The sequence below is a fragment of the Camelus ferus genome, chromosome 3 (assembly GCF_009834535.1).
Source record: "Camelus ferus isolate YT-003-E chromosome 3, BCGSAC_Cfer_1.0, whole genome shotgun sequence".
NCBI lineage: Eukaryota > Metazoa > Chordata > Mammalia > Artiodactyla > Camelidae > Camelus > Camelus ferus.
In genome coordinates this window covers 114,617,420-114,633,931 of record NC_045698.1, presented here as the reverse complement: position 1 = coordinate 114,633,931, position 16,512 = coordinate 114,617,420, and the positions used below count along the sequence as shown (strand labels likewise).

At 41.2% G+C, this 16,512-nt stretch overlaps 2 protein-coding genes across 2 annotated transcripts; one reads left to right on the top strand and one right to left on the bottom strand.

The window, feature by feature from the left end:
* Positions 1–380: 380 nt before the first annotated feature.
* On the bottom strand, positions 381–5,086 carry LOC102510346 (protein FAM71C). Its single transcript, XM_032467921.1, has 5 exons — positions 4,892–5,086; positions 3,937–4,139; positions 3,132–3,393; positions 2,184–2,774; positions 381–1,739 (listed from the first exon to the last, which is right to left on the bottom strand). Exons 1-4 carry the CDS (start codon positions 5,051–5,053, stop codon positions 2,229–2,231), a joined length of 1,173 nt encoding a protein of 390 aa, XP_032323812.1. The 5' UTR covers positions 5,054–5,086; the 3' UTR covers positions 381–1,739; positions 2,184–2,228.
* A 9,363-nt stretch (positions 5,087–14,449) lies between these two features.
* LOC102510116 (olfactory receptor 11L1-like) lies at positions 14,450–15,616 on the top strand. Its single transcript, XM_014553534.2, is given in 3 exon segments — positions 14,450–14,690; positions 14,693–14,946; positions 14,948–15,616. Coding segments are annotated over 3 exon segments (957 nt in total). The 5' UTR covers positions 14,450–14,533; the 3' UTR covers positions 15,494–15,616.
* The last annotated feature ends 896 nt before the right edge of the window (positions 15,617–16,512 follow it).

Below are 16,512 nucleotides of genomic sequence, written 5' to 3'. Positions count from 1 at the left end.
TTCTATCCTGAATACTACAAAATACTTCCTCTTCCTTCCCTGAATATCCTGAGTGTTCACAAGTCTTATTCTTCCTTAATTTATGGATCTGACATGACATATAATTCAGGGACCTTCAGAGGGAAGGGGAGGAGGAAAGACAGTTGGTAGTCCTTCCCATCCCACAAAACTAGGACTTTCCGTCCTAGCCTGGGCAACCAGAGGCAGACAGCGATGAAGGCAAAGAGCAGCACTCTTGTTGGCTCTGTTGAGCAAAGGTGTGAGGTGGGGCTGTGGCAGGAAGGAGGACTGGGGTTTCAGGCTGCAACTCAGTTGATAGCACAGAATGTTCTGGGGTCAATAATATGCTGTGGAATGAGCACATTCAAAATGACCATAGATTTTCATTGTGAAAAGAAAGGTCTTGTTTATTCAATACAAAAGGGAACCTCCCTGGAAACAGCTTGCTCCCCATGACCCGGTGCCTCTTATGTTGGGCTTCTAAGGTTACTGCCTTCCCCCCCTTTCATAGTTACCACAGTACCAGTGACCTCCCAGCCCCTCCAAGCTGTCCTCCTGCAAACCATCTCTCCCTCACCTACAGCACACTTCATTATTTCTTAGCAATCTGGACCCACCCTTTTTAACCATCGTGTCTCCAAATGCCCCCACCCCCCTCCATGGGCACACTGTACTTCAGCCAAACTTGACTAATGACTGTCTTTTAACCACATTTTCTCTTATCCTCTAGCATTGGTTCCGTGAAGGTGTTGCTCACATTGTTATCTCACGCTGCATGTAGTTTTATTTCCTTGCCACCTCTTATCTCCCTACGGAGGCTGTGAACTCCCTCGGGGCTTTATTCACACAGGATGCGCACCCCACCCTGCCCTGTGCAGAGCGGAGAATCTGGCGCACAGTCAGCGCAGACTTAAAATACTGAGTCACCAGACCTGTTCTGTTAAACCGGAACATCATGAACTACAAAGAGGAAGTCAGATCTGCCCACACTGAGTCCTCTCGTGCCTCCCCACCTCTGTGAATTACACTATCAACCGCCTAGACCGTCCAGCAGGAAACCTGGGGGTCACTTCATATTCTCCCCCATCCCTCACTCCCTTGTTTAACTACTATGTTGTATGGAGTCCATGTCAATAACCTCTGTACATGTTATCATCTCTCCCTTCACGGCCATGGTCCCAAGTAACTTCTCTGATTCCAGGCTTCCTGCACTTCTCTGTGCACTTATCACTCTAAGTACAGGCATGGTCAAATCACTTCTTTGCCCCACACATCTCCCCAGGCCCCAGCCCATAACCTGTCTGAGCATATCTGTCCTACTGCATCTCCTGCTGCTCCAAGTACCTTGAGCTGTGATCTTCCCAAACATACCCAACTGCCTTCCAGCCTCTGCCTAGGCTGTACCCCGCATCACAGCTTACATTCCCCACTCTGCTTGTGTCTTTACATATTCCAGTTGTTAACACAGGTAAAAGACAAGTAGTAGGCATTTATTTGAAGAAATGAGTTAATTGATCCGCTTCAGGAAAGTTATGTTTCTCCTGCTCTGAAACAGGTGAGTGATGACTTTCGAGATCCATTCTCGTCCGTATCCTTGGTTTCCATGAATGGCGAACCTGTGCTCCCTCCTGGGCTAGGACGAGCTTTAGGAGAAGGGGAGGAACAAGGAAACCAGTCTGGATTATGGGACCCCATCTGGCCTAGTTTTAGGTCGGCTTCTCCTCAACTTCTGAGATACCCTGAAAAACAAGACAGAACAAATCTCGTTAAAACAAATACCATCCAGTGCCAAGATTTTTATATTATAAACACCCTTTTCCAATGAAAGAGTCAGAATTCCTTGGAGAAATGGTTGGCTGCAGGACTAGGGTAGGGAACTGATGAGTGCCAGCACGGAGGAGGTGAGAAACAAGACTCCCAACTGTTCTCCCCTGGGGAGCCTCGCTGCACGACGCTGTCGGTCTGTGATAGCCCTGGTTTAGCGTTTGTAATTCTCCGGAGGAAGCGAAAAAGATAAGGAAACGGGAAAAGTCTGCAATCCCTTCGACTGGACTGCAAGCTGCTGGAAGAGAGGTTAGTGCCTCATTGATCCTAATTCACCACACGCATCTGAGCAGAGCATTTGAAAATGAAATAACACACCGAAGCCAATAGAAAGGAGGGAGGGACATCTGGTCACCCACCTAGATTTGGACCCTTTTCGGGTGGAGCTGAGGGTGGTGGGCTCCTCAGGGGAGGAGCCTTGTCCTCTTCTCCCTTTTACCTCCCCGAGTGCTTCTGCGGGATTTTGAGACTGATTTGTCTTCCCTGGAACTACGGAGAAGGGTAGCCCTTTTGGTGTGTATCCTCTCCTGTTTCTTCCCGTGCGTAAGAGCTTCGGCCTGGAGTTGAGACACCCTCCGGCCCACATCCTGTGCACTCAGATTGCTTCTACTCTGCATGGCGGACACAGAGGGCCCCGCTCTGGGACCTTCAGCAGTCCTTGTGGCAGGTCTGCTGATCACCTCTTCGCGGGCCGTGTTCATGCTGCCCTGAGCGCTTACCACTGTTGCCCGAGATGCTGCCGCCCGGGATGCTGCCACCTGGTCAGGTTCTGAAGGTACCGGAATTAGGAAAGAGTGCTTTTTCGTAAGCAAACGTGTGTGTGAAGCATGATGTTGGATCCCTTCCCCACCAGCATAAGCCAGAGAGGTGTCCTCAGACAGCTCAGCTGCCATGGGAAGGCTCCTGACGCTGACCTGATCTTGGTCTCCGTCTCCATAGAACTCCATGGCCTGTGCCAAGAGGAGAAACGGGGAAGCAAACAAGAAAATCAGTGACACTGAAAAGAGCTGTCACCTGTCTTCTTGAGGCTAAATCACTCAAGAGCTTATAATAAGAACCTCTGCGGTCAAGTCATCTCCCAGTGAACGCAGGAATCTCCTCTTTAGCCCCCTCCCCACCCTCCAGTTTTGCTTGGACAGTTCTAGTGCCCCAGTGGGCATCCTCACACTTTTACTTTATACACTTGTCTTAGCATTTCTGCAAAATAGATTCCTAAAAATCAGTCTGACAGTCGAGAGCTATGCTCATTTGAGCCACTCTCCCAAAGCACCCTGGCCCCTTCTCCGAGAGTCTCTACAAAGCCTTACTGCTGGGCTCCGCTTATCCTCTGCGTCCAGCACAGGTATGTCCATCATGTCACCAACTGGTTCAGCCTGGGTACCACTGTAAGCCTCCACCGGAGGTCTCAGAACGTACACCAGGTCTTCCCAGTGTGCAAACAGGTCTTCTTTTGTATCTGAAGGGGTGCACAGTTGTAGGTAAAAAGAGCGACCAGTGGCAATCTTCAAGTGGATTTGTTTTTTCTCATAATTATAGATGGATAGCTTTACAAACCTCAAAGGAAGCAGCCTGTGAGGAGCAAAGGAGTGCGGGGGTTAGGCGGGGATAAAGAGGAAGGAAGTGAGTCTCTTGATCCAGCCAGAGTCCACTCCCTCTGTTAAAGGATTTACCGAATCTTGTCCGTTTGACCTCAGCTCTCCTCTCCACCTCCCCATCACTGACAGGTGCAGCCCTGATTCAGAGAACATCCCTGTGATATCATCATGCCTCAGTCCAACACCTGTATGGCTCCTACCAAAACCAGCAAGTGTTAAACCCTCACTTACTCTGCCATGCAAGATCCTCCCACTCACCGTATGTCCCCAGCTTGCTTTCTTGTCTTATTCCCACAACGCTCCTTGCTTGGTCAATGGCCACTTTCCCCGTAAAGTCTTGGTGAACCCCCGTGGCTGTTTCTGGTCTCTTCTCCTCTGAATCCACACCACAGGTGCTAGTCATGCTGCTGAGACCCCTCTGTCACTTTGGGTTCTATGTTATGGTAAATTATGTACCTCGTGGTCTTATCCCCTCTGTGTACTTCTAATAGGAAGAGACTAAAACTCCTGGACTCACCTGGTCAGCTCCAAGCTCTCTGCCGACTTGAAGCCCCTTCCCTGTGTGTCTTTGTCATGTCTGGCACTGACCGCACAGCTCGCCACCGGCCTTGCCAGCAGCATGACATCAGGAATTGTGAGGTTGGGGCTGCTGAATGTAATGCCCACTGTCACCATTTGCACACTGTTGTGCACATCAATCACTTCTCCTCTCTTGCTGACCTGTTGTTGGAAGAAAGAGGAAAGGAGCATTGTCTTATCTTCTCCCCTATCTGCTCCACTCCCGAATAAAGTGTCCAGCACAGTTCTTGGTGTGTGCAAACATTCAGAGGGCTGTTAGTTTTCCTGCACATGTAATTCAAGCCCTGTACCACAGCTTAGCTCTGACTCACATCTCCCTCTCCAGTGTGACCTCCTATAGAAGCCAGATTCTTCCTCAGCACATCTACGTGCCATGGTAACATAAACAGATGTCCATGTTCTTAGAAGATGCATGAAGGATTCAAGGGGTGAATAACATAACATGAACAACTCATCAAGAATAATGCTTTGTGCCTGTGTGCTTACTGCGTCTCCATCCTGCCTACACATGACAAGGAACTGTAAACTCTGAAACACACTGCTGCCTCGACTGACTGAGTCATCACACTAGGGTTTTGTGAGGTAGGTCCCAGGCATCAGCGATTTCAAAACTTTCCAGGTAATTCAGAGGAGCAGCCAAGGCTGAGAGCTGGTGATAGATGGAAAGTCATGGAGCAACCTGGAGCCACTTAATAAAACTGGGTGTGTACATCTAATGAAACACAAAACAAAACGTTTCCGCTATCCGGTGGAGATGTCACTCAAAACATCTCTGCACACTCAGCACGTACTAGGTCTTCAAGTAATTTTGGGGAAAAGCGTGGAAGGATGGAAAGAAGGGGGAACTGTAAGAAAGAATCATGCAGAAGAGGGGGAAGAATGAGATCATTCACCTGGATAAAGTCACTCTCAAATACGGGCATTTGCTTGAATAGATCATACTCTCCCTTGTCCAGCTGCCGCCGCAGTTTCCCCGTGGAGCTGCTGAACATGGGTAACACGTGGCAGCTTTGGGAGCTGCCATATGACAACATCATGCTGCTGTCCATGGCCATCTTCTATGAAGACAGCTGAAAAGAGGAGGCACGTCATCTCTTGCCATTGTTGCTTAGAAATTGTTTCCCCAACCACCGCCCCTGGCACATAGAGTTAACCCCACACATCATGCATGCCATGTTGATTCAGACAAACGGGGTCCTCTGGACAGATACAACCGCTAGCCCACAGCTTTCTAGCAGGCAGCACCCCTGTTGGAATTGGAGCAAGGCTCCCTTTTCCTCCTGGCTCGGGTGGGCCGGCACCAGGATGACTGCACAATCGGATGAACAGGAATGCAGGCTGGATTGCAGACCCCTTACCCTCACCCCTCAGCCCGCTGCTGGTGAGCAGAGAACAGCTTGCCCAACCTTGCGGGCGTGGCCCTGCTGGCCCCTGACTGCCTCACAGAGCTCAGAGTTTAATTTCCCCTCCCTTCCTTGGCCCAGGATTACCACGTTCACTATTTTCAATGCGGGTTCATTGCACCCAGGAAAAGTGGCTATCATTTCTCTCCCGGCAAAGGCAAGTGACTCTCACTCTGCCTCAGAGCTTTTTGGATGGCTTTTCCATTTAGATCAGTGTCTGTCACCCCTTCCCCACCCTGGTCGGGGTCAAGGTCCTGCCTCCTGGACGCCCGCCTCACCGTACAAGGCGCCCTCCCCAGGCCGCGCGGCGCGGCGCGGCTTCCCCAGCACTCCGCGGAGGGCGCCCAGGACCAGCAGCGCGGCTTGCCGGCGGGCGAGTCAGGCCGGGGCCGGACCCAGCCCCAGGGAGCCGGGATGGAGAGGCAGCGCCAAGCCGCGCCCGCGTCCCTGCGGCTCTCGCCGAGCAAAACCGCACCCGTGTGTCTCCAGCGAACCTCCACCAACTACCGCCCGCCCGCAACCACCTCCTCCCCCGGCGAGGGCCGCCTTTTAAATACCCATGTCCATTGTGACCTGGCGGGTCACACAGCGCTGTGCGCTCATCCCCACGGGCAGCCCCGCCCAAGGGCGCGGTCGGGATGAGCGGGTACCCGCCGCCTCCTGCGCCCGCCTGCCCCCCGCAGACCCGGCTGCGGAGAGAGCGACCCCGGGGCCCTGTAACGACCGACGGGCGGGCGGGCGGGGCGCCTGCGCGGCACCCCCTGCCTTGGGCCTGGAGCTCTCTGAGAGTAGACGGGGGCAGGACCACCTGCCCAAACCTAGACTCCTCGAGAGATGGGTCCACTTTTGGGGATGAGACGGAGTGGCCGTGCACTGTCACTCTCCTATGCTTCGCTGCATGGAGGGGACAGGGATGGTGGCGGAGTGGTGTTCCCGCCTTGTCTCCTGCCACCGTCCATATGATGGCAGGGTCTTATCTCCCCCATTCAAGGTCTGGTTTATAGGACAGCAACCCCATAGTGGAGCCCGAGAGCAAGCCCTCCTTACAGAGAGTGGGGAATCACAAGGAAACAGGCCAAGTAAATCCAGGGAGGCATGGCTTATGTTTCTGCTAAGGAACGGAGTATAAAAGCAGAACTAGCCCAGGCTCGGGCTCTGTCTGTTGAGGAGCCAAAGCCCTTTACACACGCTGCCGCAGACCTCTGAGGGCTGAGGCTGCCTGTCGGTGAGGAGGGAAGTCGCTCCCACTGTGCCATTCCTTTCCCTTCGGTCAGCATCGCAGGCACACCTAGCTGGGGTGGAGGGTTGGGCAAGGTGACATTTTAGGAGCCGGGCCCCAGCATGACCACTTAACTTTCGGTTTCCTTGATTTCCTGTATTCTGGGACTCGGCCTTTGATGGCTATTATTAGTCCTCAAAGTCTACTTGTTTCCTGTTTCAACATCACTGATATCTTTTAACATCTGTAAGATCAATGACCACGGGCTAACAGAGACTACCACATTATTCAGTAAGTATAAGAATTCCAGTAACATAAATGTGTGTATTATGCTTCGTAGCTAGACTGTGAAAAATCACTCTCTACTGTAGGCAAGGAGCATAGATGTTTTTTCAATGAGACCACCTTGTAAGTATTAGATACGGAAATCCATCACTCATTTAAAATAAAACGTACATTTATTGTAATAAGGAAACCAGCAGTAAGTAATTCTGATTGTAAAAGTTCTTAACTTCATGTGCAGAACAATCGTTTTTTAAAAATTACAAAATTCTATTGGATATGAATATCTGTGAAGCAAATAAATCAACTAGTTTATAATGGTAAAAGCAAAATAATGGATAATAGATTACATCATAATTCTAACATTTCCAGAAATATTTGTTGAACAGTAATTATAACATTACACTATACTTTAACTATGTGTTTATTTCTATGTGTTTCATTACATACACTATACTTTAACTATGTGTTTATTTCTATGTGTTTCATTACAATATGTCCCAGGGGGATAACCCTACTTTCTCATGATAAGTCTTAACAGAATATTTACTTTCGCCTATGAACATTTTTAAAAGGAGAAAACTCTGAATTTATGTAAAATACAAATAATATTATCACTCAATGTAGACTTAAGTGTAGAAATACTGAAGAAAGAATTTAAATTTGGGAAGAAAGAAAAGACCTTCATTATTTATTACTTTCTCCCTAACTTTAGCTGAAGGTAATAAGCATCGACTTGTATCACAAGAATGCCTAAACTTGACCCCAGAAGCTTTACAGTTTGCTGAGTGGTCTGAGACATTTGCTTTCTATTCTACTCAAACATTCTAAAATTTAATCTCAAAATATGCATAATCAAATTTTAGTCCTAATTACGTTTCAGATAATACTGACTTATTCTCAAAGAGTTCACTGTATGATGGTGATAATCAGTTCTGAACTTGACTCAGCCCAAAATTGATTCTGATATAGAATACAGTGTACATTTGAAGGCCACCCATGAATGGTTAGAAAAGATTATAAAATTTTGATCTTTTGAATTTGTTGCGTTAACCTGCCACACTGTAACATTTTGCTTTAAATAGTTGACTTTGCTGTTTATAAATCATTTCAGTTGTTAATACGACTTCATAATACTGCTATAGTTACATCATCCAAACAAGTCATGAGATGTAATAGTTCAGTATACAAGTTGAATTAAGAAAATAAATTAGACCATTTTAAAACATATATTGAGACTAGTTATTAATTGGCAACATTTTTATCAACTTTGACTGTATAATGTAAAATAAAATATTTAAGTTAATAACACATTAAAAATGTCTCAAGGTTGTATGCATCTAAATATTTGATCAAATTAAAAAGGACTTGATTGACTTCTGATTTCATCTCATTTTGATTTATGAAGTTAACTTACCTAGTTATTTCTTTTTTAATGGCCCAAGAGTAATTTATAGTTAGCATAACTATAAGTGTTAAAGAATAACACATGCTAATAATTTTCCATATTATAAAAATTTGTTTTGAAAATTCTCAGTGTGGAAGAAGTCTATACATCCAATAGTTTACTTAGAAGGTAAATAAATATGTACCATATTTTAAAAGAATAACTAGAAAGAATCAAAAAAGATTAAAAAGCAAATTGTGGAAAATAATTATTGATCACAAATATTTGAAAAAGACCTAAGTAGAATTCGCAAAAATAGAAGCAAATTATTATTAAAATTAAAAATTCAGTGAAAGCTTAAAGATCAAACTGAGTCAATGGACTAATGAGAAAAAAATAACCAGAACATTTTATAGAAAAGGAAAGAGAATTTTATACACACACATATACACAAACCAACATACACACACACAAATATAATAAGTTAGAGATATAGAGAATAAAGAAGGAAAGAAGAAATAAAAAGAAGTGGTCATTTGGTAACAGCTAACTTTTTTAAAAAATTTGTAAAATATATCAATCCGTGTGTTCAGGAGAACAGTTTGCCTCATCTAGATAGAAATTAGCATACAAATTGAGTGTATGATATCTTTTAAAAAAAACCCCTCTAAATCCCCTGTTTATTCATATCCAGACTGTGTCCTGAAGTCTAAGCTCTCTGAACTTCATCAACAAGTTTACTGCTAATTCCAGCCTGAAGCCATTGGCAGTGAACTTCTGGCTAGATTTGGCCAATAGAGGGACTTGTACTAGAGAAGATAAAAAGAATTAAGTTTTGCATAGGGTGTTAACTATTCAGTTCTCTTTTTGTAAAGGTCTCTCAAGCTGGAAGACTAGACTCCCCAAGTCAAAAAGCACAGAGTGGATAAGTGGATAAACAAAGAAACTAGGCCCAATTTTATTTTCTCTACAACAGAATTACTTCAGCCTTAAGGACAAATAAAGGCTAACAATCAAGGCATTGTAAGATATTCTATGAAAATGGAAATTAAAAGAGACAAACAATGCCATGTGATGAGAAAGGGATCCATTCATCAACAGGCTATAACAATTTTAACGATATTACAACCCAATATCAGAGACCCTGAAGATATAAAGCAAATATTAACTACTATAAAGGGGGGGGGGATATAAAACAATAGGATAATAGTAGATGGTTTCAATATGCCACCTTCAACAACAGACAGATCATACAAACAGAAAATTAATAAGGAACCAGAAGGTTTGAACTACTCTTTAGTCCAAATGGACCTAGCAGACATATGCCAAGCATTCCTTCCAACAGCAGCAAATCCATATTTTTCTCAAGTGTATATGGAACATTCTCCCAAATAGGAGCACATGGTAGACCACAGAACAAATCTTAAGACATTTATAAAGGCTGAAGTTATATTAAGCATCTTTTTCAATTACAGTGGTATGAAACTAGAAATCAATAAAAGATATAGAATTGTAAAATTCACAAATATGTGGAAATTAAGCAGTACACTCTCAAAGAAGAAATTAGGTCAAAAAACAAAGGAGAAATCTTTGGACAAATAAAAATACAATATAGTAAAACTTATGGTATACAGCAAAAGCAGCTCTAAGAGAGAAGTTTAAAATAATAAATCCCATAACTGAGATAAAAACCAAAAAATAAAACACTTTGTTTTTCAATGAATAAGACAAAGAAGAGCATATTAAGCCCAAATTAAGCAGACGGAAGTAAAAAATATCAGCAGAAATAAATAAAATCGGTAATAGAAAATAACTGACACACTGAATTAATTATTTGAAAAGATAAAATCCACAAACCTTTAGCTACACGAACTAAGAAAATGCGAGTGAAGATTTAAATAAATAAAGTCCAGTTTTAAAGAGGAGAAATTACATCTGACACCATGGAAATAAAATGAATGATAAAGGAAAATTATGAACTATTTTACACCAAAGAATGAGACAACCTAGGAGAAATGTATAAATTCCTAGAAATATTCAACCTACCACCTCTGAATCAAGACACGATAGAAAGACTGAACAAACCAATAACAAATAAACAGATTGAAGCAGTAATCAAAAAACTCCCAAGCAATGAAAGCTTAAGGACAGAAGGCTTCAAGGATGAATTCTACCAAATATTTAAAAGAAAAAAATCAATACCAAACCTTTTAAACTCTTACAAAAAACAGAAGAGGGAGCATTAACAAGTGATAGTATGAGGCTAATATTAGCCTCATAATAAGACAAAGACACCAGAATAAAATAAAATGTTCCAATAACCTTGGAAATTTTATAGCATTTTCTTATTAAATTAAATAGACACAGCACATAAATACTCAGAACATGGGAAAAAGTCTATCACTGGTATGTGACACAAATGCTTATATGATCTGTGATTCCATATGGAAGAAAACATAGAATAAGAAAGCTAAGCCATAAACGAAAAAAAAGGAGAAATGTAATTGCTTGGTTCAAAGGGAAGAATTAGCATGAGTGCGTGGAGCATGAAGAAACTTTGTGGAGGAGAAAAGAATGCTGGCTTTCTTAACTGTGATTGTAGTTACATGTGTGTATACATTTGTCAAAACTCATTGTACTGTATGCTTATTAATGGGTGTGCATTATTTTATGTCAGTTACAGCACTAAACGTTTATAAAAATTGTATCGTCTGTTGCCCTAGGATAGAGTTACACAGTGTGATCACTATAACACCTTAGATGGGATATTTGATATCCTTAGATAAGCTTTCTTACCTGAGCATTTTTCATGCCCGTATCAATACATGAAACCAACATCCTATGTTACTGAGAAAAAAAGAGAGAGAAAGAAAACTCTCTCCACACATTTTGAAATATCTGTTGATGACTTCCCCTTCCTCATTTACCACTGGTTTACAATTTATTTCTTTAGTGCGTTAAGTGTTTGATCTACTCTGCATTTATGCAAATTATTGAGTTTGTTTTATTTAACATATGGGATAACCAATGTTCAGAAACCAATAAACTGGACATTCTTTTTATTAAGTGATTTAAGCAAACTCAAAATTACTTTGCAAAGTCTCTTTCACTGCATCTATGTGGATATCATCTATATTTATTTTATTCACTGTTCTAGGTTGTCATTTTCTTCTTCTGATACCACGGTTTGCCCTACTTTCATGCTCTCTACACATATTCACTGTGTTGTAATATAAACAGTTTGTGAAATGGCTAAATCTTGGTTTCTGGTATAGTGGGCAGCACTGTTTTCCACACACACTTGTTAAGTCCTGTTTTAGTTGAGTTATTTGCTGTAAAGAGATGCCAAGCCAGCGTTGTTTTGTTTCTTCCTTTCTTTCTTTTGGTTTTATAGCTCCGTATTGGAAAGAAAGGCTTTTCAATTCTAACCTAGTTTGTACTTTTTATGCTGGAGAATCCTTTCTTCCGTTGTGGTTGAATCTTTGAGAGATACAATTCTGAAATTATATTTTGAAAGGTGAATTTCATGGGCAGTGGCAGTTAATGAAGCCACCGAGGAGACTAGTTCCTGTGGAGATGCTTCAAATGCTTCCCACGCTTTACTTTTCCTTTGGCCCCAAGAGGAGAATACTCTGTCACCAAAGGACAGTCCTCAGGGAATTTTTGTGGCTGTCTCAAGGTAGAGAACAGATCTCCAAAGCTCGAGGCTGACGAAACACTAACATTTCTCATCAGGGGGATCTCAGACCATGCCTTTCTCTGCATCCTGTTCACAGGGACAAACAAACTGAGGGGGAAAAAAAAAAGGAGTTTTGTGTTTATCTGTAGCATAGATGGTGTGTCACAGCCAAGGGCATAATGAAGAGCTGATGTCTAAGCTTACTTCCCTTATGTAATGTGCTCTAATTCCTAGACATGTTGAAAAGGAGCATTTAAAGAAAATATCAGTAATAGCATTTAATTCCTGAAAAATAACCATTCCTGTGAGTATACTTGGGCGGATATAAGCAGTGCTGTTTCTCACTTTTCTAGAGAATGAGATAGTTACATGATAGCGCTTTTATCGTTTTGGTTATTTCTGTAATCTGAGACAGCAGTCTTGTTCAGATACTCATTTGGCATTTAAGAAAAGTTTCTATAGCTTATAAAATGAAACATTAACTAAATAAAAATATACATTTCTCCTTCTATTTCAATGTTATTTTATTTTATAAAAATGGTAAATAATAGGATATTATTTTTCCTAGTATTCCGTTTCCTCCTCAAGTTATATATAGCTAGAGTGTGTATAATTATTTTTTTCTAAACACAGAATTAGATAATTTGGGTATCTATTAGAAAAAGAAGTCATTTTCTTTTGGGGGATGGCATTCACTTGATTCTGTTGTCAAAGTTATACTAATATTCCTTCCAAATAGTTCTTTGTTTCTTATTTCTTTTCTCTTTCTTTCTTTCTTTCTTTCTTTCTTCCTTTCTTTCTTTCTCTCTTTCTTTCTTTCCTTTCTTTTTTTTCTTAATGCCAGGAGAATAACACTAATAATACTAATAATTACTATAGGAGAAATAGTTATGTGATAACATTTATTAGCATGACTAAATAGGATGTTATTAGACATATAGATGATAGCAATGAGATGCTTTGGATAAACTACCTTACATGAGTAATATAACTTAATATTTTCTTATGAGGTCAGAGTATCAAATTCCCCAAATATATTTTTAAAAAATTGTCCCAGTTATTTCCTTCGAATGTTTCTCTTAAATTACATATTCCAGGTCAATTTCTCCTTGTATTTTGAAAAATATTTTTGAATAGTGGTAGAGCCAGCAAAAGCACAATTTTATTTGTGGCATTCAAAATAATATGGTAAGAATGTTAGCATTTTGAGGGGATCAGTATCAAAAGACTGGTTTAGTGGGACACATAAAATATTCCCTTGACCATACTAACCTAACCCTTTAACCAGGTCTAAGTAATAATTTCTATGATGTATATCTTGAAAAGCTCTACTTTATCAGCAGTACACCACAGAGAGCATGAATGTGGTGTCATAAAACCTATACACAGTTTTCTGTAGAGGTTTATAATTCAAAACTTCCATAAAGGTTTAATACCGGAATTTGTGGATTTGAACCACATTGCTTTCCTGTTACAATTCAGCTATTTTTCCATTGTGATTCTATGAGAGATATAAAGTCTGTATTTTTACTGCCAGGCATTTTTTTTAAAATAGCAAAAATATACATTTTACATATAGAAGGAAGTTTTTATTATGGGTATTCAGATTTTTTTTCTATTATATAATTTGTACTTATCAAGTGGCTATTTTGGTACCAAAACACATATATACATAAATACAACCATTAAAAACCACTGTTTCTCTAAAAATAAGATTTTTAAAATTTTGTCAAGAACACAACATAACTATAGTTATACTGTATTTTATACTTTAAAAGCTGTGTCTATTGAAAGACACCTGGATTTATGACTTCAATATTATTTGCTGGATTGTTCTTAAACAATGCAGGAGAAATGGATGCAATGATTCTGAAAACAAGCGAGCCGAGATTACAACAGGTGGAGGAATATTTATGAAAGAAAACTTTTCCTTGGGTGTTGAATTCACACTTTTTGTTTGCTTTCTGGAGATACATTTTGTTCATCTACCAATTTCCCACCAAGTTCTAAGTTATGGGGTACAGCAGGGTTCATAAAGTTAAGACTGTAGACAATTCTTTGCCTTCATAAGGCGACTAGTGTGGTCCAGGAGCTCCATTCTGAGAGTGCCCACCCCCATCCCCTGGCCTCTGATCTGCATATGGTTTATATCTTCACCATCCTCTAATGTCCAAGATGTGAAATCCTCAGTGATAGGACAATGGCGTGTCCTTTCAATAGTCAGATTTTATGTATTGTCTGGACTGTGGTCTTTTAAGACAACCTACCTGGGTACAATATATGCCCCACCATTTAAACTGATTTGACTCGGAAAAATATTTAGTTTCTCCGTTTGCAAAGTGGATTATTAAATTATTTACCTTTGTAATTTTTTTTATAACTCAAATGAACTAAATCATATAAAATATTTATAAAGATGCCAATTATGTTGTTTGGCAGACATTGACTTTTTATTATTCTTGTGTCCGTTATTATCATAAAATCAATATGTATGAAATATTCGTCTCTTGCTCCTCTGCCAAATTCTAGGCTTTGTTAACTCATTCCAGACAATGAGGATGAGATATGAATATAGCAAACCAAACGAGAGTGACAGAGTTCATCTTCCTGGGGTTTTCTGGCGTGCTGTATCTGCGGCTTGTGTTATTTGTGATGTTTCTCACTGTATATCTGCTCTCCCTCATGGGAAACACCGTCATCATTTTCATCGTTCTGATGGACTCCATCTCCAAACACCCATGCACATTTTCTTAGGAAATCTGTCCTTCCTAGAGATCTGGTACACCACAGCCACAGTGCCTAAGTTGCTGGCCACCTGTGTCTCACAGGTTGTCACCATCTCTGTTTCTGGTTGTGTGGCCCAATATGACTTCTTTTTCTCTATGAGAGCTACGGAGTGCATCCTGCTGGCTGTGATGGCCTATGACCGGTACCTGGCCATCTGCAGCCCTCTGAGGTCCTCATTCCTCATGAGTCTTCCCTGTGTGCCTGCGGTTTGCAGCTGGATCTTGGATTGGGGGCTTCGTTGCCCCCCTCCTACCTACCATACTCATCTCTTACCTAGACTTTTGTGGACCCCAGAAGATCAATCATTTCTTCTGTGACTCAGACCCAATTTTTAAACTCTCTTGCTCAGATACATTCTTGGTGGAGGCCTTGGGCTATACGTTTAGTTCTGTTGTGATTCTAAGTTCTTTTCTTCTCACCATGTCCTCCTATGGGCACATCGTGGTCACAATCATCAGGCTGTCCTCCCGGGAAGCACGGAAGAAAACTTTCTCCACCTGCGCGTCCCACCTCACCGTGGTCACCATCTACTATGGCACCATTATCTTTGCCTATGTTCGCCCTCCTGCCAAGTACAACTTCACCACGGGTAAAGCAGTCTCGGTGATCTACTGTGTGGTCACCCCATTGGTAAACCCTCTGGTATACACCCTAAGAAATAAAGATGTGAAGAAAGCTTTCAGAAAAGTTCTAACAAGAAAGACATTGCTCTTGGCCAAAAGTACGCAGGAGATTTGAGAGATTAACTAAAATAAGCAGTTCAGAATGGATTCTCAAACCACATTTGCAAATGGTAAGTGTTGAAAATGTTAGTATTGAATGGATACCACCCAATATGAACATCTCTGCACTTCACATTTTGGTTTGAATTCTACTGAAATAGGTACTCTGTAACTACTGTGTTCAAGAAAGACTCAGTGCAGTATCATAGTGATAAAGAGATAAACGACACAAATGTCCTACCCACAAGGCATTTACAATGGGAAAATTGACTGATTTTTGTCCCAAACCAACAGTTCACTTCACATTTTTTATAATTTACCCCTTAATCGTAACCATCAGCCAACAGTTTTTTTCTGTTATATAAAGCGGTATTACTACATCTAGTAGACAGACTGTTATAAATGTATTGCTTTGTACTGCAAAATAATGTAATACATACTTAAAGTACATAGGGTGAGCCAGGCAATGTTATTAAGCATGGGTGTTGATTTAATTACAAATATACACATAATTGGAGAATTTCATTAGAAAAATATCAGGAAGATATTAGCTAATTAAAGTTTTTCTAAATAATATTACAAAATTTCAAAATATTGGCAGAGGTAACAAGGTTAATAAGGAGAAGGGAAAAAAAAAAAACTTAGAACCAGACTACACAAGAATGGAACATCTCACATGGTGAAAAAAAATCTTATATTCTTACAGAATATTCAAGCAGACAATAATTTGAGCATAAACTTATACAATTCAGCTGGAGGGGGAGAAAAAAAGTGGTAGAAAATAGGTTTTCTATTATTATGGCCACCTTTCTATGTTAATGAAGAAGCTTTGTAATTTTTAATTATTTCAGCACCTTTTAGTAACCAAGAGATGACAAGATTGTTAGAAGAAATAAATTCTATCAAAGCTTTTTAAGATGGTGTTGTCTACCTGATTGCCTCTGAAAGTCTTGCTCTCCAGAGTGTGGTCAGTGGACTAGAAACTGGAATAATCTGAGAGCTTGCTGAAAATGCAAATCTAACCTCAGCCTATTA

Coding starts and splice junctions, on each gene's coding strand:
- LOC102510346 (XM_032467921.1), bottom strand. CDS start 5,053: ATGGCCATGGACAGCAGCATGATGTTGTCATATGGCAGCTCCCAAAGC. Junction 4,140..4,891: donor TTGAGAGTGACTTTATCCAG/GTGAATGATCTC, acceptor TTCCAACAACAG/GTCAGCAAGAGAGGAGAAGT. Junction 2,775..3,131: donor AGGATAAGCGGAGCCCAGCA/GTAAGGCTTTGT, acceptor CTCTTGGCACAG/GCCATGGAGTTCTATGGAGA.